At 47.6% G+C, this 21,077-nt stretch overlaps 1 protein-coding gene across 2 annotated transcripts in view; it reads left to right on the forward strand.

Annotated features, from left to right (window-relative positions):
• Window positions 1-3: 3 nt before the first annotated feature.
• The window catches only part of DDB1 (damage specific DNA binding protein 1), a 29,538-nt gene continuing 8,464 nt past the window's right edge, over window positions 4-21,077 (forward strand). The window contains exons 1-21 of one of the 2 annotated variants that reach the window (XM_047823682.1): window positions 4-219; window positions 1,469-1,617; window positions 2,912-3,028; window positions 3,583-3,804; window positions 5,840-5,954; window positions 6,888-6,985; window positions 8,026-8,184; window positions 8,768-8,851; window positions 9,435-9,551; window positions 10,135-10,237; window positions 13,748-13,823; window positions 13,920-14,028; window positions 15,953-16,131; window positions 16,229-16,392; window positions 16,476-16,583; window positions 16,735-16,942; window positions 17,917-18,012; window positions 18,114-18,225; window positions 19,178-19,301; window positions 19,660-19,824; window positions 20,546-20,640. In XM_047823682.1, the coding sequence (XP_047679638.1) occupies window positions 159-219; window positions 1,469-1,617; window positions 2,912-3,028; window positions 3,583-3,804; window positions 5,840-5,954; window positions 6,888-6,985; window positions 8,026-8,184; window positions 8,768-8,851; window positions 9,435-9,551; window positions 10,135-10,237; window positions 13,748-13,823; window positions 13,920-14,028; window positions 15,953-16,131; window positions 16,229-16,392; window positions 16,476-16,583; window positions 16,735-16,942; window positions 17,917-18,012; window positions 18,114-18,225; window positions 19,178-19,301; window positions 19,660-19,824; window positions 20,546-20,640 (2,661 nt within the window). In that variant the 5' untranslated portion in view covers window positions 4-158. Of the gene's footprint in view, window positions 220-319; window positions 506-1,468; window positions 1,618-2,911; window positions 3,029-3,582; window positions 3,805-5,839; window positions 5,955-6,887; window positions 6,986-8,025; window positions 8,185-8,767; window positions 8,852-9,434; window positions 9,552-10,134; window positions 10,238-13,747; window positions 13,824-13,919; window positions 14,029-15,952; window positions 16,132-16,228; window positions 16,393-16,475; window positions 16,584-16,734; window positions 16,943-17,916; window positions 18,013-18,113; window positions 18,226-19,177; window positions 19,302-19,659; window positions 19,825-20,545; window positions 20,641-21,077 lie in introns of those variants that run through there. The other variant, XM_047823683.1, reaches the window with a different exon arrangement.

Consider the following 21,077-nt stretch of genomic DNA (forward strand, 5'->3'; position numbering starts at 1 on the left):
TGCCCCGCGCCCCGGCCGCTCTGGCCTGCAACGTGTCTCTGGGGCGGAGGCAGCGGCATTGGAGTTCGCCGCGCGCGGGTGGGGGCCCCTGTCTCTTCGCCTGTGTCCATTTCTCTATCGTTGCGCTCGAGTGCCGACGGGCCGCCCCAGACCTCGACATGTCGTACAACTACGTGGTAACGGCACAGAAGCCCACCGCCGTGAACGGCTGCGTGACCGGTGAGGCTGCCGGGGCAGGGGACCCCGCGAGGGAGGGAGCTGGGGGGGCACCGAGGCCTAGGGAGGCCCGCGGCCCCTGGGGCGGCCGGGCGGGACCGAGTCCCGGGAATGGAAGGTGCTGGCGGCCGACCGAGCTCCGCCAGCCCACGGCTTTAAAGAAGGTGTCCTTAAAAGAAGCACGCGTCTTTTGGGGAGTAAAAACTGCGCTTGGGGGTCCCCTTTTCGTCCTGGGAGGTCACTTGGCCTCGGGGACAGGGACGGGCCCCACCGGGACAGAGAGCGAAGTGTGAGTGGATTGTACGGTGTTGCCGGGGGCGGGGGAGGGGGGCCGAGATTGGCCTCGTGTGGTCAGGGGAAGGGGCGGTGGCGATGGCGACTTTCTTAGGGTCAGAATTTTCCAGTGGGAGAGCCTGGAAGGTGCAGGAGGTGGAAGGATGTGAGGAATGTACGCTCTCACCCGAAGGAGAGGAGTCTTCTGCCTGGGGCTGTTGTTTACTCGAGGGAGCTGCTAGAGCCGAGGGTTCGGATGGCCCGGCCCTGTGTTGGGTTTGCCTTGTTGACTAGACAAGGATCACAAAGGACACAGATGTCCAGAACCCTGGGAGTAATCGTCTTGAACCACGTTCACAGCAGAATATGAAGGCCTCAAAGTTGTATGTTTGTGTACATCCTAATCACGATTCCAAAACAAAACTCTTGTTGTTGGGAGAGTTGGAAGCTGTGAGGGAGTGTGGACCGGGGGGGGGGGGGGGGGGGGGGGGGGGGGGGTATTTGGTCGACTGCTGGGAAGGCAAGAGGTGTGGACAAAACAGTGTCTTGATATAAAGCTCTGAGAATTTGCATTCCATCCGGTCTGTTTGGTCAAGATTTTGTGAGAATGTAGGTAAGGACTGAATGCAGGTGAACGCTTTCTCCAGCATCCTTTACCGAGAAGATAAGTCTGCCACTGCAGTAGGAAAAGTAAAATTTGAGGGCACAGAGCCATCTGAAAGGTTTTCACAGTCATTGTCAGTTGAAGGACATGCTGCTCTTAGGCCCAGGCCAGTTTTCTTAGTCTGATTAGGGAAGTAGCTCTCTTGAATGTATGAAGTGAGACTCTCTGAGGTGCTGGATTTGGCAAGAAGGAAGTGAATGGAGGGAGCCAGAGAACTCTGAAATAAATGTGAATTCTGGGGGTACTTAAGGACAAGTGATAGGATTATTTAGATACTGCTCCGGAGTCAAAAGTTAGAGGATCTGTTCCTTTCAGGACACTTTACATCAGCCGAAGACCTGAACCTGTTGATTGCCAAAAACACGAGATTAGAGATCTATGTGGTCACTGCTGAGGGGCTTCGGCCCGTCAAAGAGGTGGGCATGTATGGGAAGATTGCTGTCATGGAGCTTTTCAGGCCCAAGGTAAGTGCTCTGGGTTGGGCCCAGCAACAAGAACTGTCGTGTGGATGGTTTCACTTTGGCTTGGGATGGGTGGAATGGGGTTTAGGAGAGAAGTCTCTCTCTCTCTCTCTCTCTCTTTTTTTTTTGGATGGCACGTTTCAATTTATATTATTGAACAAGCTTCCTAGATATAGAACAGGGTCACTAGGAAAAAAGTCAGGTTGACTTCTCTAGAAGGGGAGACTACAGTGGTTTGAAATGTGGGTCACCATACTGATTCAGAGAGTAGGCTCTTGATGAGGGCCATCCTGGTTTTATTCCTTATTGATTCTAACTTTGGATGTCACCTAACCTTTGAGAGCCTCAGAGCCTTATTGGCTTGTGTGCAGAGTGGGGATAACGACATGAAATCTCCTGGGTTACTGTGAAGAGGAAATGTTATAATAATAGGAGCTATTACATGGCAAGCATTTACTGTTACACTAACAATTATCATAGTATTATCGTCATCATTGTAACTCAAATGCTTTCATCTGTGTTGCTTCATTGTATCCTAACTGACTCTGACAAGAAAGCAGTGGGTTCAAAATTTCAACTGTAATCCTTGGAACAAAATATTCAGTCTTTTGGGGTCTCTGTTAATAAGTAAGTAAGACTTTGTAGATCCATTTTAGCTCTCATCGTTATTCACATGTTTTTCCCTCTTCGAATAGTTGGGAGAGGATTAGAGGAGGCATTGCATTCATCTTGGAGAATTTGAATGGAATGAGAGATTAGCTTGAGATGGAAATAGACAAGACATTACTGTGGGTAGGGCAGAGACAAGTACAGTCATCAAAGTGAAGCCCAGATGTTTACCTGCTTTAGTTCTGGCCTGTTGCACACACCCTTAGGGTGTGTGTACCTGATGTGTGTTACCTATTCACTGGGATTTTTCTCTTCAGGGAGAAAAGAAAGTTCTTCAAGAACTTAGCATGCTTGAAGAAAGAGGCTTAAAGGCTGGACAGCTGTTTTTGTTTTAACAGGAACCTCTTTTAGGGGCGCCTGGGTGGCTCAGTCGGTTAAGTGGCCGACTTTGGCTCAGGTTATGATCTTGTGGTTCATGAGTTTGAGCCCCATGTTTGGGCTCTGTGCTGAGAGCCTGGAGTCTGCTTCAGATTCTGCGTTTCCGTCTCTCTCTGCCCCTTTCCTGCTCATGCTCACTCTCGCGCACTGTCTCGCTCGCTCGCTCTCTCTGTCAAAAATAAACTAAAAAAAATTAAAAATAAATTTTTTTTTAAAGAACCTCTTTTAATGGTATCATGTTGGTTTCCAGGGGGAGAGCAAGGACCTCCTGTTTATCCTGACAGCTAAGTACAATGCCTGCATCCTGGAGTACAAGCAGAGCGGCGAGAGCATTGATATCATAACACGAGCCCATGGCAACGTCCAGGTGAGGTGGCTGCTTTAGGCTGATGAGGGTTTTTTGGGTAGAGCTGTCATGATTTGATGGAGAAAATTGAGCTGCTGGGGGCAGCTCTCTCTGTGATCAGAGAAACAAAGAGAACATCCTAAGGGTTTGAGCTTCTATGAAGAAAGGAAGAGTCCAAGGGTACTGATTCATTGAGATTCGGTGTTCTGCGAAAAGGCACGCACTGACGTGGGCTCGCTGGCATGGCCAGTAGACGCCGCTGGTTTTACTGCTACCCCTAAAGTCACCTTGGGGAGGAGGTGCCTGGTATCCTCTGTTACCCTGAGTGTTGAGGTTCTTCCCTAACCTCAGTTTTTTTAATTTTATTTTTTTGAGAGAGAGAGCGTGAGCAGGGGAGGGGCAGAGAGAGAGGGAGGTGCAGGATCTGAAGCAGGCTCCAGGCTCTGAGCTGTCAGCCCAGAGCCCGACACGGGGCTCGAACCCACGAACTGTGAGATCGTGACCTGAGCGGAAGTCAGAGGCTTAACCGACTGAGCCACCCAGGCGCCCCTCCTGACCCCAGTTTTACTTCTTAGGACCGTATTGGCCGCCCCTCAGAGACTGGCATCATTGGCATTATTGACCCCGAGTGCCGCATGATTGGCCTGCGACTCTATGATGGCCTTTTCAAGGTTATTCCGCTAGACCGGGACAATAAAGAGCTCAAGGCCTTTAACATCCGCCTCGAGGAGTTGCATGTCATCGACGTCAAGTTCTTATATGGTTGCCAAGCACCTACCATCTGCTTTGTCTACCAGGTACTGGAGCTGGAGGAGAGAGGGGGAAGCGGCGTGGTTTTGCACAGTGGGAGTTGCTTTCCGCTAATTGGAATGTCTGGATTTGGCAGTAGGGCAGGCAGAGAGTTGAACGTATTTGTCCTTAAATGTTTTGAATGATATGATTAATATGGGTCAGAATTTGATTGCGTCTTGAGCGCAGTAGTACTTAATGAGGCAGGAAGCTCTCTGGGGCTGGTAGCAGGTTTTAATCCTGAGATTACATTCCTGTGGACCTTGGAGATTTTATAGGGTGACCCAGTTTATACTTTGTCTGAGTCTCTTACCGGCATGCTAGGGGATTATTAAAACTTAGCTGTAGAGCAGTGATCTAGAAATTGCCCCTATAAGCAAAAGAAAAATCGTCTTGGCGATGTCTTATCTACGTCTTCTAAGAAGAGGTTTGCATTTTGTCCAGCCCTCACTTTCTGGTGACTTGTTGGCTGTTGACTTCTATTTTGGTCTGTGCCTCAAACTTTAGCCGCGCTGATCCTGGGCAGCTGTTCTCTGAGCCAGATTTGTTAAGTGGGGGCGGGGTGGCAGAACACCAGGCTCACTTGCCCGTATCTTAGAAAAATCTCCGCCTTTTAACAAAGAGCCAGATAGCATGAGGTCATTTCGCTTGCATGTGGTTGAATCAATGGTGGAGGGAAACCTAGTCTGAGTCCCTAGTGAGACGCGTGGGCACGTTCGATAGCTGTGTTAAGCTTCAGAAACACTGATTGTTTTTGCGTATTCTTTAGTGTCCCCCTAAGTGCTAGAGTTCAGAGGCTGGTCGGAATGAAGTTCAGTTGAATGAGGTTGAAACGACTTTAGGAGATTTTGTTTGATCTTGCTCACAGTTCACTACTGAAGCTGAAATAAAAACTTAAGAATTTCTCTCTCGTGTACAGTTTTGTAAATTACCAGGTCATTAAAACATTGATGTTGGTTATTCAAGGCTGATTCTGTCTGTTCCTAGCCTCAGGGCTGCCAGTTGTGAAAGATCTTCGTTTCTGTATATGTCTTAGGGGTCCAAATGCAAACCCCAGCTTGAACTTTTCATGAAGTTCAGTCTTACCCCGGTCATTGATGGGAAGAGCTTTCCTCAACTAAAAACCACTATCTCCTGTTTTGTGCCAAAAATTCAACTTGGGAAACATTTAGGGACTTGCACGGTGAAAGGTAGTCATTCTAAGTGTGTCAGGAGCTATTAGCAGCGATTAAGATGTGGCCCCTGCCCCGAAACACATTGTGGAATTCTTTCCATAACTTCTTAGACTTCCATCTGGCCTTTGTTGATGCCATCTCCCACTGGCTGATTGTAGCCTCCCTGTTCCTGCTCTTCTAGTCTCAAAGGTGACTTTGATGGCCCTAGGACTGATGTGAGTCAGGATTCAGGAGAAGCAGGGGAAGGTGTTGACAAAGGCAGGACTGGAGGTCTTAGCTAAAACCTCCTTGTAGAGTAGTGTTGTGTTCTGTTCTCACTCCCATCACCCCTGCAGAATGTGCTTAAGAATTGTATCTTTTTTTTTTTTTTTTTTTTTAAGTGATCTCTACACCCAGTTTGGGGCTCAAACTCACGACCCCGATGTCAAGAATTGCATGCTCCACGGACTGAGCCAGCCAGGCGCCCCTCAGATAAATTTTTTAATCTCTTAGACGTATTTAGCTTCTCAATATAGTAAGTTCCTTGAGACCAAGGACTCTAGGACGTAACGTATGTCTTAGACACACCCGTGAATATACACGTGTATGTTGTATTTCTTATGGTGATCGGTATAGCGTGCCACATTGATTTTTCTAATTCTGAAGCCTGTCTTGGTTGGTTGAGTTGTTAGAAACAGGTCTGGGTCTCAGCCTACCCAGTCACAGGCTTAGTTGGTGGCTGTCAGCATATGGATGGGTCAGGGTAGTAAGGCCAACGTGATAGGATGGTCAGATGCTGGGTGGGTATGGCCTGTCCCTTTCAGGACTCCTGGCCAGTCCAGGGTTCACCCTTCGTTGGGGCTAACCACTCCACCTTTCCCCCACCTAGGACCCTCAGGGGCGGCATGTGAAAACCTATGAGGTGTCTCTCCGAGAGAAGGAGTTCAATAAGGGCCCTTGGAAACAGGAAAACGTAGAAGCTGAGGCTTCCATGGTGATTGCAGGTTGGTTGGGGTTTTGGAAATGTGTCCCCTGCCCCCCAGGTCTGGGTCTGTTCCCTCCTCTTGCTCCTTCCTCACCTTCTCTGCACCTTCATTTCCGGGCTCAGATGCTATTATGCACGTGCATTACTCAGCAGCCCTGACGTCTCCTCTGTTTTCTAAATGTGCTTTCCTTTGCTTTTCCCATTTTTGTTTTTGGGATTGTCTGTTTTTTACTCCTCCCAGAAAGTACAGCTTTCCTTTATTTGGGGTGGCGGGGTTAAGTACTGAGATTGATTTGCAGAGTGGCGTGTAGAAATTACTCTCATTATTTCATTGCTGGGCATAACGTTGAAAAACCGAGGCGGGGTGGCCTGTGGAGCTTATCTAATCTGAGTCTTTCACAGATGGGGATGCCTGGGCCACGGGGCTTGCCCGTGCCTGTGCCTCGCTGACAAAGTCTCGGCCTGACTCCAGGCCTCTGTGCTCCTTGTCCCATATCCTGCCCTCAACATCACGTTATGTGTCTCGCTTAGGAGAGAAATTTTAGAACTCTCAAGTGAGAATTGGTTTTTCTAAATGGTGGCCCTGATAACGGGGGAAAGTAAGCTAAGGAACAGGAGAAAGAATAACCGTTTTGAATTCGAGAGATCGAAGTTGAGGAGACAAAGGGGGAGGGTGCAGGTGGAAGAGCACGGAGAAGACGCCCCACCCGTAGGGGCTCGGAAACACCGGAAGAGTGACGATAAAAATACAGGGTTAGGTGATGCCAGCCTGACATTTCCCAGACAGCAGCGCCAGTTAAAGGCCACCACGTTCCTTGGACTTGGTTGTCTTTTTAAAAATAATGATTTCCTGAAGGTTTGCCCCAGAGGTGACTGGATCAGTGCCCTTGACGCTACAGGGCTTGGCAGGTCTGGAGTACTGAGCGTTCTAATGTTGTCCTTTCCCCTGCAGTCCCGGAGCCCTTTGGAGGGGCCATCATCATTGGACAGGAGTCGATCACCTATCACAACGGTGACAAATACCTGGCGATTGCCCCTCCTATCATCAAGGTAAGCAGCACTCTTTTACTTTTCCTTCCTTCTCTGTTTTTTTTTTTTTTTTTTTTGCCCTTGTTCTTACCCTGCTCCTTTGTTTCTCCCCATTTGTAAAGAGAAATTTCTAGATGTCTGTCCTAGCGCTTACTATGTGCATAAGATAACTGTGCGGGGCATTGGGAATACAAAGAGAGACTGGCCTGGTTTTGCTTACGGAGAGCTTGCCCACTAGCTGAGAGAAAGAAGTAGTAATCGAAGGAGGCTTACTCTTCCCGTCTACTGGGGCAACTTTATGAAGGGAAAGATTTTGCAGATTTGATTAAATGTTCTCAGAGCTCAAGTCATGTGAGGGTCATAGAGTGATCAGTTGTACAGACTTAAAAAAATTGGTCACAAAAGTTTCAAATCTCAGTGTTTCAAGTCATAAGAATTAGAATATTAAGTTAAAGGGCAAATGACATAGTCCATGGTAGCGTTAGCAGTGGGAGGAATTCGTAGTCGTGACGGTAAGTAACAAAATCTGTGATAGTGTTCATAGTCCAGTGAATACTTACAGCTGCTTCCTATTTTCTATGTATTTCTATTTCCCAATAGGATAATCTGTGAACATTTCAGGTATATTGAGTTCCTCAGAAAATCGTCTTCAGAATAAAAATGTCCCCATTTTTATTTTTTTTTTTAATTTATTTTTCAACGTTTTTATTTATTTTTGGGACAGAGAGAGACAGAACATGAACGGGGCAGGGGCAGAGAGAGAGGGAGACACAAAATCGGAAACAGGCTCCAGGCTCCGAGCCATCAGCCCAGAGCCTGACGCGGGGCTCGAACTCGCGGACCGCGAGATCGTGACCTGGCTGAAGTCGGACGCTTAACCGACTGTGCCACCCAGGCGCCCCTAAAAATGTCCCCATTTTTAATTACACACGTAGCGTTTGCTAAGTGGATTCCTTGCCTGTGAAATGGCTGGGCTTGGTAAAGGGAGTGGTTCACGAGGGTTTGCTCTCTGGTTATGGGAGACACTTAATCTCTAACGACCATGTCTTCCCTCTTGGCAGCAAAGCACGATCGTGTGTCACAATCGTGTGGACCCCAATGGTTCCCGCTATCTGCTGGGAGACATGGAAGGACGGCTCTTTATGCTGCTCTTGGAGAAGGAGGAGCAGATGGACGGCACCGTCACCCTCAAAGATCTCCGCGTGGAGCTCCTTGGAGAGGTCGGGCTGGTCCCTGCTCTGGTGTCTTCTGCTAGCGCCCTAGTGACCCCAGATGTGTGGTCTCACACTGTGACTGGGAACTGTGTTACGTACCACCTAGCGACACGTGGTCAGTCCTGCTGCGGAAGTTGGTTTTCAAATGAGTTAGATGTTGGAGAATCTCGCAGGCAGCCGTGCTCTACGTCAAGCACACAAAGGGAGAGAAATGGAAAGGATACCATTCAGAATGGAAGATTAACCTAACGCTAATACTCCATTCCAGGGGGAGGGTCCCAAAAAAGTTAAGGAGCAGACTGGAGCCATTGGGATTAAGATGATCATTCGGAGGAGGCACCAGCAAGAGAAAGAATAGATTTTTCTGACTGTAAGGATATGATACATGGAGTCACAAACTTCAGAGACTTAGGAACATTTGTTTAGTGGGGTCTGGGGATTTGAAATGGAGAATTGTTTCGGGACTCGTGGCTGCAGCTGTTTGTTTTCTTAGCAGACCTCTGAGAGGTGAGAGGACAGTGGTAGGACAGTGTCGGGCTCCCAGGGAGTGTCCATTCTGATGCCTTTCATGCCACTGACTTTCTTCTAGACCTCTATCGCCGAATGCTTGACATACCTCGATAATGGTGTTGTGTTCGTTGGGTCTCGCCTCGGTGACTCCCAGCTTGTGAAGGTGAGAAGATACTTTCTTCTTTCTGGCTTTTTCGCCATCTTCACTGCTTCTTTGTCACGTTTCTCCTGTGTTTGGAACCTCTGAATTTCTTCATTTCATCTGTTTCCATACTATGCAGCTGTCTCCTCGGTCGATTTCCCTTCCTACCCTGACTAGCTCTTTGTCTTAAAGGTTCATTCAACAGATGTGCCAGGCAAGGTGCTGGGCACAGTGGATACAATGATGAAACAAGACCCAGCTCCTACCTTCAAAGAGGTCATAGTGTATTGTGCCAGACCACCTCTGGAGTGTGAAAACTTTGGATTTCTCTGCAGAGAAATACATGCAAACGTTTTACATTAATTTCCAAACTGCTTCTTTGAAATCCATCCATGGGACTCACAGATTAGAAATCCCTCACTGGTTCGTGGGTCTTCTAGAAGCTAACCACGTTCCTTAGTCAATAATCCCCTTCTAGAAGCATCCAGTGGAGAACAAGAAGGGCAGATCTTGTAGGATTCAGAGTTTCTCTTGGATGATAACCGTCTCTTTAGGGTGGATCTCTTAGCGGCATTCCAGGACTAACCTTGTTTTTTCTTGTTAGCTCAATGTTGACAGCAACGAACAAGGCTCCTATGTAGTGGCCATGGAAACCTTTACTAATTTGGGACCCATTGTGGACATGTGTGTGGTGGACCTGGAGAGACAGGGGCAGGGACAGGTAAGAGGGTCATCCTAGAAATGGATGGTTGATATGTTCGCTCAAACTGTGCTCTTCTAGACTTGCCTATCCGGACTGCGGTGTGCCCACTGAAGATAAGTTTTAAGAGCCTTGCTCACTAACGACGACGCAAGGATAACTACCATTTATTGAGTGCATCGCTAGGTCGGTGATACAGATCTACATTATCTGTGATCACACGAGCACCCTATTAGATAGGAATTCTTGGCTGTTTCAGAAGTGAGGAGACTTGGGACTGAGAAAGATCAAGGAACTTGTCCAAGGTCCCATAACCCCCAAATGGCAGGTGTGTCTGAGTCTAGATCCTGTGTTCTTTCTAGTACACTCTAGGTTCCAATGATGGAAGCCACCTTGCTAGGAGCAGTGGTGGTTGCTTTTTGCTTCTTGGACTAGAATGTCCTGTCTGCTTGGAAAATTTGAGGGACTTGGACATCAGCCTCTGCCAAGTCTGCATCCTCAAACTTAGCTCCACTGGAAGGGTCATTGGGTTTACTTTCCGGGCATCAGTATGATGGCCCCAGGCTTGCGAGGAGGTATTTAGAAACACTTTCTCTATTTGCAGCTGGTTACTTGCTCTGGGGCTTTCAAGGAAGGTTCCTTGCGGATCATCCGAAATGGAATTGGAATCCACGAGCATGCCAGCATTGACTTACCAGGCATCAAAGGTAACCTTTTGGTGGATGTAGGGTGCAAATCTTACTTGAGTGACCTTGATCTTTGGTCTCATTACGAGTTGTGAAGGCACTTGGGTGGGAGCTAGAGGAAAGCAGGTCAGATGAAGAATTAAAAAAAAAAATGGAAAAGACAAATCAGTGGTAGAAGCTTAAACGTATTTATAAGTGCCAAAGTAAACTTGGAAATATATATTATTGACCAAAACTGGATAATGGAGTAGAGAAATGGAAAAGTTTCTAAGTTAAATTGAACGTTTCTACAAGGGAACTAATAGAATCCCTGAAAAAAGAGGAGACTGAGAATATCACATACAAGTGTAAATAGTGTAAAGGGAACTTCTAGAACAAAAGTAAAAACCTAAATTCCGGGAGAACTATAATAATCAAGATCAAAGAAAGACTATATAGTGAAAGGCTTTTATGATACGTAGGTAGTAGATGACCTATAGTGACCCAGGGTAATATGACAGAACAGCTATACATCTGCATGGGTGTCTGAAAAATCTGATATGTTAAGTAAATGTGAATTGGTTAAAACTCACCTATTAAAGGAGAAAGACGATCAGATTGAATCATAAAGCAAAACCAAAGATACATACATAGAGAGACACATCAGAAAAAAGTTTAGACTGTTAAATAAGAGGATGGAAACGGATAAATAAAGAAATAGAGGTTTATGAGTTAGAAAGGAAGAGATCATAAAACTACAAAACCCAAGAGAATTGAGTGGAAAACTACACAACAATTCATTAAGGTAGTAGGATATAAAATTAACGTACTAAAGTTGATAGCTTTCATGTGAAAACACAGTCCATTCGAAGGTATAGTGGAGGGAAGGAGCCAATTTACAATAGCAGTAAAAAGGCAAAATACCAAGGAATAAACTTTATAAAAAGTGTGCAAAACTTCTACAGGGAAAACTTTAAAAGACTCCTTAAAGGTTCAAAGGATAGATTGGTCAGATGAAAAAAAGACATGCCAACATGCTATAAATGAAATTGTAAAGTAGTCTTTGACCTATTTTTATATTTCATGTATCTCAATAAAAATATCAGGTTTTGTTTTTTTTTTTCTTGACCTAGATAACCCAAGGTCCAAATGGGAAAAGGGAGAAGCAAGAAAAGCCAGGAGATGGGACTAGCCCTACCAGATACTAAAATGTGCCATTAAACCTCAGTGAATAAAAGTGTGGTTTCGGTGCACTAACAGGCAGCGTTCCTTGAGCAAAACTCCCGAAATTAAAAAAACTCAAACATCCAGAAATTTTTAAAAAGTCCAGAAATAGACACAGTTACATGTGGGAATTAAGTATACAATGGTGGTGTCTCAGTTCAGTGAGCTAGAGATGATTTTTTTTTTTAAGTTTATTTATTTTGAGAGAGAGAGAGAGAGATCACACATGCGTTGGGGAGGGACAAAGAGAGAGGGAGACAATCCCAAGCAGGTGCTGTGCTGTCGGCACAGAGCCTGACCAGGGGCTCAATCTCACCACCTGTAAGACCATGACCTGAGCCGAAATCAAGAGTTGGACACTCAACCAGCTGAGGCACCCACGGGCCTCAAAGATGATTTCTTATGTTTATTTATGTTGGAGATAGCACCGGCAGGGGAGGGGCAGAGAGAGAGGAGGATGGGGGATCCTAAGTGGGCCGTGTGCTGACAGCAGTGAGCCCCGCGAGCTATGAGATCATGATCGGAGTCCAAGTCGGACACTCAACCAGCTGAGCCACCCACATGCCCCAAGATGATTCTTTTATGAATGGTTTTTAATAAATGGTGTTCCCAGTCATCAACTGGGGAAAGATGAGTTTGGATCTGTGCTGTACTTTGTATACCTTACTAGAATCCACATGGATCAGACTTCATGTAAAAAGGAGACTGTACAAAAATAAACATAAAAATTTCTTTTTTAAAAAACGGCTATAGAAAAGTTAAAAGAAAAAGTTGGATCCCTTTATAATTTTATTTGTTTTATTATTTTTAAAAAATTTTTATTTGTTTTGAAAGAGAGGTAGCAAGCGGGAGACAAAATCCCAAACAGGCTCCACTCTGTCCGTGCAGAGCTGACGTGGGGCTTGAATTCAGGAACCGCGAAATCGTGACCTGAGCCGAAGTCAAGGGTCAGACCCTTAACCGACTGAGCCACCTAGGTACCCCCCCTTTATAATTTAGTGGGGAAGGTCTTTTAAAATATGACTCCAGTACAGAAGCAAAGGGAATGATTGGTTAATTCAGCAACATAAAAGTAAAACACTTCTGCATGGCAGAAACCAAACTCTGTAAGGTTAAGTCATGAGAAATGGCACACCAGATAAAAATGTTTGTACTTCACCTTATAGATAAAGGCCTACCCTCCCTCATTTATCCAAACATTTCTATAAAGGGGATCCCCCAAAATTCCTGTCCCCAAATTGTAGGAGAACACGCATAGACGGGTAATGGACCTTACTTGTAATAAGGGAAGTACAAATCCGAACTGAGTAGCAATACCATTCTTCACCAGGTGACCAGAATCCAAAAGTTTGACAACACTGTTGGTGAGGCTGTGAGGAAATTAGCATGTTAATTGGTAATATTGCCAAAACTACACACGCATTTAATGATTTATAGACAATCCTGTTTCTGGGAATCTAGCCCATAGACCTTCGTATGTATGGAATGACATAAATACAAGATCATTTGTTGTGGGATTGTGTGCAAAATACTGAAAAAGTGTCCATCAGATAAGACTTAATAATAAACTGCTGTGTCTGTATAATGCTGTGCATCTGTTAAAGACAAAGTACTGTTCAGTTTTGATAAGGGCTTAATACAAAGCGGAAAAGTATGGTGCCAAACAGTGTACGTTAGGCTGTTTTGTGTGTGTGTGTGTGTGTGTGTGTGTATACGTGTGTGTGTGTGTGTGTGTATGTGTATATATGTGTATATGTATGTATACTTATGTGTGTATACGTATGTGTGTATGTGCATATGTATGTACGTACATATTTCTTAAGGTTTTATTTTTAAGTAATCTCGACACCCAATATGGGGCTCGAACCCACAACCCTGAGATCAAGAAGCTGCATGCTCCACGGAGTGAGACAGCCAGACATCTCTTGTATTTGTATTTGCTTGTAAAATACTGCCAATTTCCTTATAAATTCTTTTTGAAGAATAAGCAAGAGACTATTGATGACTTATTTGGCGGATAGGTTTCAGGGAGAGGTATAGGAATGGAACCTCTGTGTACACATTTTAAGAACAGATTTTGATTTTGAGTCATGGAAATGTATTCTCCTCTTCCAAATTAAAGGAAAAACTTAAAAATATTAGGCTCAAAACAGTTTTAAAAATTACTTCTTCAGGGTCTTAAAGCCAGGAAAGAACAGAGTGGGTATTTCAGCTTTAGGACGGACTCCACAAAGTTCCTGCTCCTTGGGGCCAGGCTGCCCTTCCTTAGATGTGGGGAGCCGAGTGTTGGGCTGTGTTCTGTGTCTTACTCCTTGATCTTTGTTCCAGGTCTGTGGCCACTGCGGTCTGATCCTAACCGGGAGACTGATGACACTCTGGTGCTCTCTTTTGTGGGCCAGACAAGGTAAGGGTGAGTCTGATGCCAGCTCCAGGTGCTCCTGTGAAGGGTGCAAGGTGGGGAAGCCAGGCCGGCTGACCTGGGCCTTCCCTTCTGCCGCAGAGTTCTCATGTTGAACGGAGAGGAGGTGGAGGAAACCGAACTGATGGGTTTCGTGGATGATCAGCAGACTTTCTTCTGTGGCAACGTGGCTCATCAGCAACTTATCCAGGTAACTGAGAAAGGGGCAAGCGCTGTTTACTTGAATTTGACCTACAGTGCAGTCTAGAGCACCACAGGATTTTAAGACAGTCATTGTTATGACTCTAAAAGTAACAGGAATCCTAGGGAAAGAAAATTAAAATTACTCGATGACCTACCACCCAGTGGTGGGTTAATTTTGGAGTTGTTCCTTTTAACTTTGTTTTTTTCTGAAATGTATGTATATCGTATTTATTCACATTCTCTTTTATAGACTGGGATCGTAACATTTTTATGGCTTGGGGTGCCATATTTGGGCAAACCGCTAATTATGCTTATTTTATGAGACGTATTTTTTTCTCTCGTTCTAATAGTAATACACACCTATTTAGTTCTAATGCTCCCGTCCATATATGATTGTCAGCAACACTCTCCACGTTGTTAGAACCAGAACTTACTGTGTTCTGATTTTGTTTTAAATATATATGTGACACGGGGGTCAGGTGTCCTTTTTGCGCTTGTTAGCCCCGGGAGCCTGATTTCTGAGCGCCTTCCCACGCCTTCGTTGTTTTCAGTTTGGAGTGACCCCTGGCTCTCTTCACTTTTTGCACATCCCTCTCAACCTTTTGCACTTTCCTTAACTGTCAGTGTTTGCCAGTGTCGGGCATGGCATTTGTGTGCCCGAGGATTAATGAACTTGTCTCCATCTTTTTATCCACTTGGGTCTTCCTGTTAGTCAGCAGGCAGTGGTGGATTTGGTAAAAGCCAGAGAGAAGGTTCTGTTGGTTTCTGGACCAAGTGTGGGAGATGCCCAGATACTGATTCATTGCTTTGTCAGTGTTTTCTAACTAGTGGCCTGAAGACTGGCACCAGCTCGTGTGTCTGTTATTAAAGGGCTTTACTCTTTAAATAGGAAGTCAGTTTTGATAGGTGAGATGAATCAATGACATTACACTGTCATCAACTTGCTTTTTATTTTATTTCAGTGATAAAATAGATTCATTAAACTTAGTTCAACATAATTTCGTAGCCTTTTGTAAAGGGTTTTATTTTTTTAACATTTATTTTGAGAGGATGGAGGAGGGGTGGAGAGAGAGAATCCTAAGCAGGCTCTGTTCTGTCAGCACAGATCCCAACGTGGGGCTCAATCTCACGAACCGTGAGATCGTGACCAGAGCCGAAACCAAGAGTCAGATGCTTAACCAACTGAGCCATCCAGGCTCCCCTTAAGACTTTTTTTTTTAATTTTTTTTTTTAATGTTTATTTTTGAGAGAGAGAGAGAGAGTGTAAGTGGGGGAGGAACAGAAAAAGGGAGACACAGAATCCGAAGCAAACTCCAGGCTCTGAGCTTGTCCACACAGAGCCTGATGCGGGGCACGAACTCACAAACCAGTAGTTAATGACCCGAGTCGAAGTCAAACGCTCAACCGACTGAGCCACCCAGGCACCCCTCCCCTTAAGATCTTAGTTTTAAGTAATCTCCACACCCAATATGGGGCTTGAACTCATGACCCTGAGATCAAGAGTCGCACTCTTCCACCGACCGAGCCAGCCCGGAGCCTCCAAATTTTAAAGCATTTTAATGGTTCGTGTATAGTAAAGAACTTGACTATTTTAGAAGACTGATTTTTGGTTTGAGAAAAACTGCTAGGCCGGTAGTCACAGGGTCTTCCTCTGTTGATAGTTTTCCCAAGACTTCATCAGAATGAATCAGGTTACCTTTTTTTCCCGGTATGTCAGCTGGAAGTGGTTTTAAGCCAGCCTTCTTCAGGGCTTCAGCGACAGATGGCATCTACCGGAACTAATCGTTTTAGGTGTTTGGGGAAGAAAAATACATGGCAGAGAGGACTTCCCTAGTTTACTTTTAGGGCTCCACTAGGGCAGCCTTTACCACCTTCCTCCTTGTGGATGGATCCCGGCAGGTGCTTGGAGACACTGCTCTTTTTTTTCCTAGATCACGTCAGCATCTGTGAGGTTGGTCTCTCAAGAACCCAAAGCTCTGGTCAGTGAGTGGAAGGAGCCTCAGGGCAAGAACATCAGCGTGGCCTCCTGCAACAGCAGCCAGGTGGTGGTGGCCGTGGGAAGGGCCCTCTACTACCTGCAGATCCACCCTCAGGAGCTCCGGCAGATCAGGTGTGTGCTGGTCGGTCTGCTCTGCCTTTCCCCTCCTGTTCTCTGGGTCTTCGTTCATCCTCGGAGTCCTTCCTCTGCCATCTTCCTCTTTGTTCAGCCACACAGAGATGGAACATGAAGTGGCCTGCTTGGACATCACCCCACTGGGGGACAGCAACGGGCTGTCCCCTCTTTGTGCCATTGGCCTGTGGACAGACATCTCTGCACGTATCTTGAAGCTGCCCTCTTTTGAGCTACTGCACAAAGAGATGCTGGGTGGAGGTAGGTGTCTCCTGAGGACCCTTTAGGGGTTGGGATCCAAGTCAGAATGTGGAGCAAGATCTTGACGTGCCCCTCTCCCACAGAGATCATTCCTCGTTCCATCCTGATGACCACTTTTGAGAGCAGCCACTACCTCCTTTGTGCCTTGGGAGACGGGGCACTTTTCTACTTCGGGCTCAACATTGAGACGGGTGAGCAGAACACTTTGGACGGGGAGTCTTTGAGAAATCAGGAGTGAGCAGTTAGTGGCCTTAGCCTCGGCCCACTGCTCTTGAACCTCCACGGCTCAGCTGTTTGTCCCGTGTCCTGTCCTTCTCTGTCCTGATGCCGTTCTTTCTGTAGGCCTGTTGAGCGATCGGAAGAAGGTGACTCTGGGCACCCAGCCCACGGTATTGAGGACTTTCCGTTCTCTCTCTACCACCAACGTCTTTGCTTGCTCTGACCGCCCCACTGTCATCTACAGCAGCAACCACAAATTGGTCTTCTCCAATGTCAACCTCAAGGAAGTCAACTACATGTGTCCCCTCAACTCTGATGGCTATCCTGACAGGTGAGCCTCTTTTTCTTTCTTCAACAGATGCCGTTGATGGAGGGCATCATGATGTTTTCCTCAAACCCTTTTCCTCTAGCCTTTTCCCAAAGTTGAATCTGTGTAAATAGCTAAGGTGAGAAATGTAGAACAGAGGTTCTCAGCTCTGGCTGCCCATTAGAAATCCGTGGGATGCTTTATAAAAAGTACAGATTTCTTTTGACTCCTTTTCAGATTCTGATTCAGTAGATCTGGGGTTCAGCCCTAGAATCTATATTTTCAGGAAACCTCCCTAGTGATTCAGATGGTTAGTTGGTTTTTGAACCCCTGATTTAGAAATGATTGTGTATTCTTCTAGAGCTGGGTTTCTCATAGTATGATCCTCCCCACGCCCCCCCCCCCCCCCCCCCCCCCAGCAGCTCCAGTAAACTCCACTGAATCAGAAACCCTGGGGGTGGGGCCCAGCACTCTCGCTCATTCTGATGCAAATGAGATTTTGAGGATCCTAGTTGTAGATTCTGTAGCTACATTTTTAGCATTAAATGGAAAGTAGTTAAAAATCTCAACCCTGGGTGGGTCAGTCAGTTGAGTGGCTCAGGTCCTGATCTCACAGTTTTGTGAGTTTCATCAGGCTCTCTGCTGTCAGCACTGATCCCACTTTAGATCCTCTGTCTTCCTCTCTCTCTGCCCCTCCCTTGCTTGCACTCTGTCTCTCAAAAGTAAATAAACGTTTAAAAAAAAAAAAAAATCTCAGCCTAGGCCCAACCAGACTTATTAGTGAGATGGGGGGTGGCAGTGAGACCAGGGATCTGAATGTTTCAAGATCGCCCCCTTCTCCACCCCCTCATGATTTTTAGCATAGAGTCAAAGTTGAGAACCACTAACGAGTAAGCTAGTGTAATTCTGCCTTGTTTTTCTTCCCCTTACGGAGTTGCCTCGTAGAATCCTTTCCTTCCTTGGGTCTACTCAATCTAAACCCAGACCCTTCTTTCCAGCCTGGCACTGGCCAACAATAGCACCCTCACCATTGGCACCATCGACGAGATCCAGAAGCTGCACATTCGCACGGTCCCCCTCTACGAATCCCCCAGGTGAGGGCCAGGGGAGGAGGGCCGCGGAGCTCAGCCATCTGGGCGTTGGTGTGGGCGCTTCAGACCTGTTCTGAGAGGCACTGTCCACACCTGTTCTCCAGGAAGATCTGCTATCAGGAAGTGTCCCAGTGCTTCGGGGTCCTTTCTAGCCGGATTGAAGTCCAGGACACGAGTGGGGGCACAACGGCTCTGAGGCCCAGTGCCAGCACCCAGGTGAGGGCATGGACACAGAAAGATGGCATCACAGCAGGGCTGGCAAACTCTTCAGTAAGGGGTCACATAATGGGTGCGGCTTTGTCGGCCCTGTGGGAACGACTCCTCCAGTCGGCCGTTACGGAAGCAGCCGTCGACACAGGTAGGATAGCTGGGTTCCAGTAACACCGTGTTATGAATACAGGCAGCAAGCTGGATTTGGCACCCTCATCAGAGGGTTGAGAAGAATTTGGGATAAGTGTGGAAGTCCGTGATTTTGCTAGTCCGTAGCCTTGCTGGATGAGTAATTCTCTTGGTTCATCAATTTGAGGGCTTCGTAGGTATGAGTAACGGGGGGCAGCGTTAGCATAACAGGTAAGAGGTGGGGTCTGGAGTCTGGCAGAACTGTCTTCAGGGTTTACTGCTAGCTGTGTGACCTTGGGCAAGCCTAAAGTTCAGATTTCTCATCTGTGAAATACGGGTGCCAGTCTGCGGCCCCACGTGATAGACTCAGTGGCGGTGTTAGCTGACACTTTAGTTCCGTGTGTTCTCTGCTTTTCTTGCTCCCAGATGTCTGTGCTGGAACCATCTCTCCTTAACCCAGAGCATAAGGTCTTTACACCTGTCTTTATTTCACCTGCTTCCTGCGCTTCCCATCGACGGAGCTGGAGTCTCTCGCCTCGCTAGGTTGCCTTAGTTCTTCATTCGCTTTGTTCGAGTGACTTGCCATCACTGTCTTAATGGCCGTTAGCGACCCTCAGGCTCTTCTGTGTTGGACTGCTGTGGCAATTTTATACGGGATTTGGCTCCTTATCCTCGGTCCCCGTGTCCTCTCCGAAGCTCTCTGTTCTTCTGGCTCCCCTCGAGCTGCCAACCTTGAGATTTCCTCATTCAGATCCACTTCTGTCCCCTGGTCCTGGCAGGCCCCCTCCTGTTCTCCTTTTGAGAGGGCGCGTGCGTTGTGTGTTCTCAGGCCCTGTCCAGCAGTGTCAGCTCCAGCAAGCTGTTCTCCAGCAGCACAGCGCCTCACGAGACCTCCTTTGGAGAAGAGGTGGAGGTGCACAACCTCCTCATCATCGACCAGCACACCTTCGAAGGTGCAGATGAGCTCTTTCTGTCATTTGCTGCCCACGTCCTCCTCCCTCAGCTAGCCGATTCTGGGCTCTCATAGGTTCCGAAGTTGGGTAAACCTCGTGGCAGACCATCTGAGGAGGAGGAGGAGAAGCAAGGAGGGGTGGGACCTCTGGGTTGGCCCGGAGTCCAGGGTGCCGGGCCGCCTCCCGTCAGCACAGGCTGGTGAGGGGCGGAGACAGGCTGAGGGGACAGGAGCAGCTGGAGGCGGCGTCCCGGCACCACCCGCACCGTGCTTGGAGCCCGGCTGGGGGCCTCCCTGGAGCACAGGGGTACCTGTGTGTGGGGCTCAGCAACCAGTCACGCCTCCCGGTCTCCTTCCAGTGCTTCATGCCCACCAGTTTCTGCAGAACGAGTATGCCCTCAGCCTGGTCTCCTGCAAGCTGGGCAAAGACCCCAACACGTACTTCATCGTGGGCACGGCCATGGTGTATCCCGAAGAGGCGGAGCCCAAGCAGGGTCGGATCGTGGTCTTTCAGTATTCCGACGGTAAGTGGGCACTGTCCCCAGCCTTTGAGAGATCTGACATCCCGGGAAAGTGAGACCGTTTGGGTTCAGGGCCTTGGTGAAACGGCGGGAGAGCCTGGATCGATTGCTGTGCCACGAGACTTTGTGTTCTGCCACTCAAGCTGCTGCTGATCTGAATCAGTTTTCACAGAGGGGGGCGGCAGACCCACAAGTAAAATCTAGCTTGCGTTTCTTCCTTTTCTACTCTTTGAAGGGAAGACGGGTGGGGGCAGGGGCGGGGGAGGTGAAGTACGGGTAAGAGAATCGAGCAGCCAGAAGGAGAGGAATCCTAGGTTTGCTTTGCACTTGGTTGCTCAGCCGTGTGGGTCCTGTTGCAGCTTTAGTGCTTCGTGTGCACATCTGTCTCTTCTCATCTCCCCTACCCAAGAGGGTTCTCAGGACTCACTATCAACCCCAAAATCTCAGCTCAGATGGCTGAGATGGAATGTGGTCTCCATCTTGGGAGTCGGAGCTGCAATTTTGGGGGCGGCAGATCTTGGACACAGCGTGGAGTCGCTGCACATTCTGTTGGGGCTCATAGCTGTGGTGGTGGTTAACCCCAGGAGACACTGACTCTGCTTCCTGCATTCAGATGCGTGGTTTGGGAGCAGGAATTAGAGCCAGAGGGGGAATCAGGGTTCTTTTGATGAGTTAAAGTGTGGGCTCCTAAAGGAGACTCAGAGTCTCTTCTCTCTCCCCTCAGGAAAACTACAGACTGTGGCTGAGAAGGAGGTGAAAGGGGCCGTGTACTCCATGGTGGAATTCAACGGGAAGCTGTTAGCCAGCATCAATAGCACGGTGAGGCCGCTTGGTGTCACGCCCTGGGTTGCACCCCATCGTCTACAGAGCACGTCTCTCTCACGTTCCCCGAGGCTGCCTATGTGTCAGATGCTAAGGATGACAGGGTGCGGGGGATGGAGGGCACAGCTGGGCATCTGGGGAGCTCGGGTTGGCCCAGCTCTTGGCCTTGGCTACGGGAGCCCCCCGTGCCTATCAGATCCTGAGCGCTGTGGGTATTGAGAACAGGGTGCGGGCTGCAGTCCCCGTGCTTGCGAGTGGGCCATGGCGGGGAACTGTTCCACCTGTACGGAACAAGGTGAGCCAAGCCGTGTTGTTATCCTCGGTACGTCCCGGAAGCACTGGTTCCGTGAAACAGTCCACTGTAGGTGTGAGATGTAGCAGTGGACAAAGAGCTGGTTCTGGGACCTACGAGCAGCTAGTACACGTATCTGTTC

This window comes from Prionailurus viverrinus, chromosome D1 (assembly GCF_022837055.1).
Source record: "Prionailurus viverrinus isolate Anna chromosome D1, UM_Priviv_1.0, whole genome shotgun sequence".
In the NCBI taxonomy this organism is placed as follows: Eukaryota; Metazoa; Chordata; class Mammalia; order Carnivora; family Felidae; genus Prionailurus; species Prionailurus viverrinus.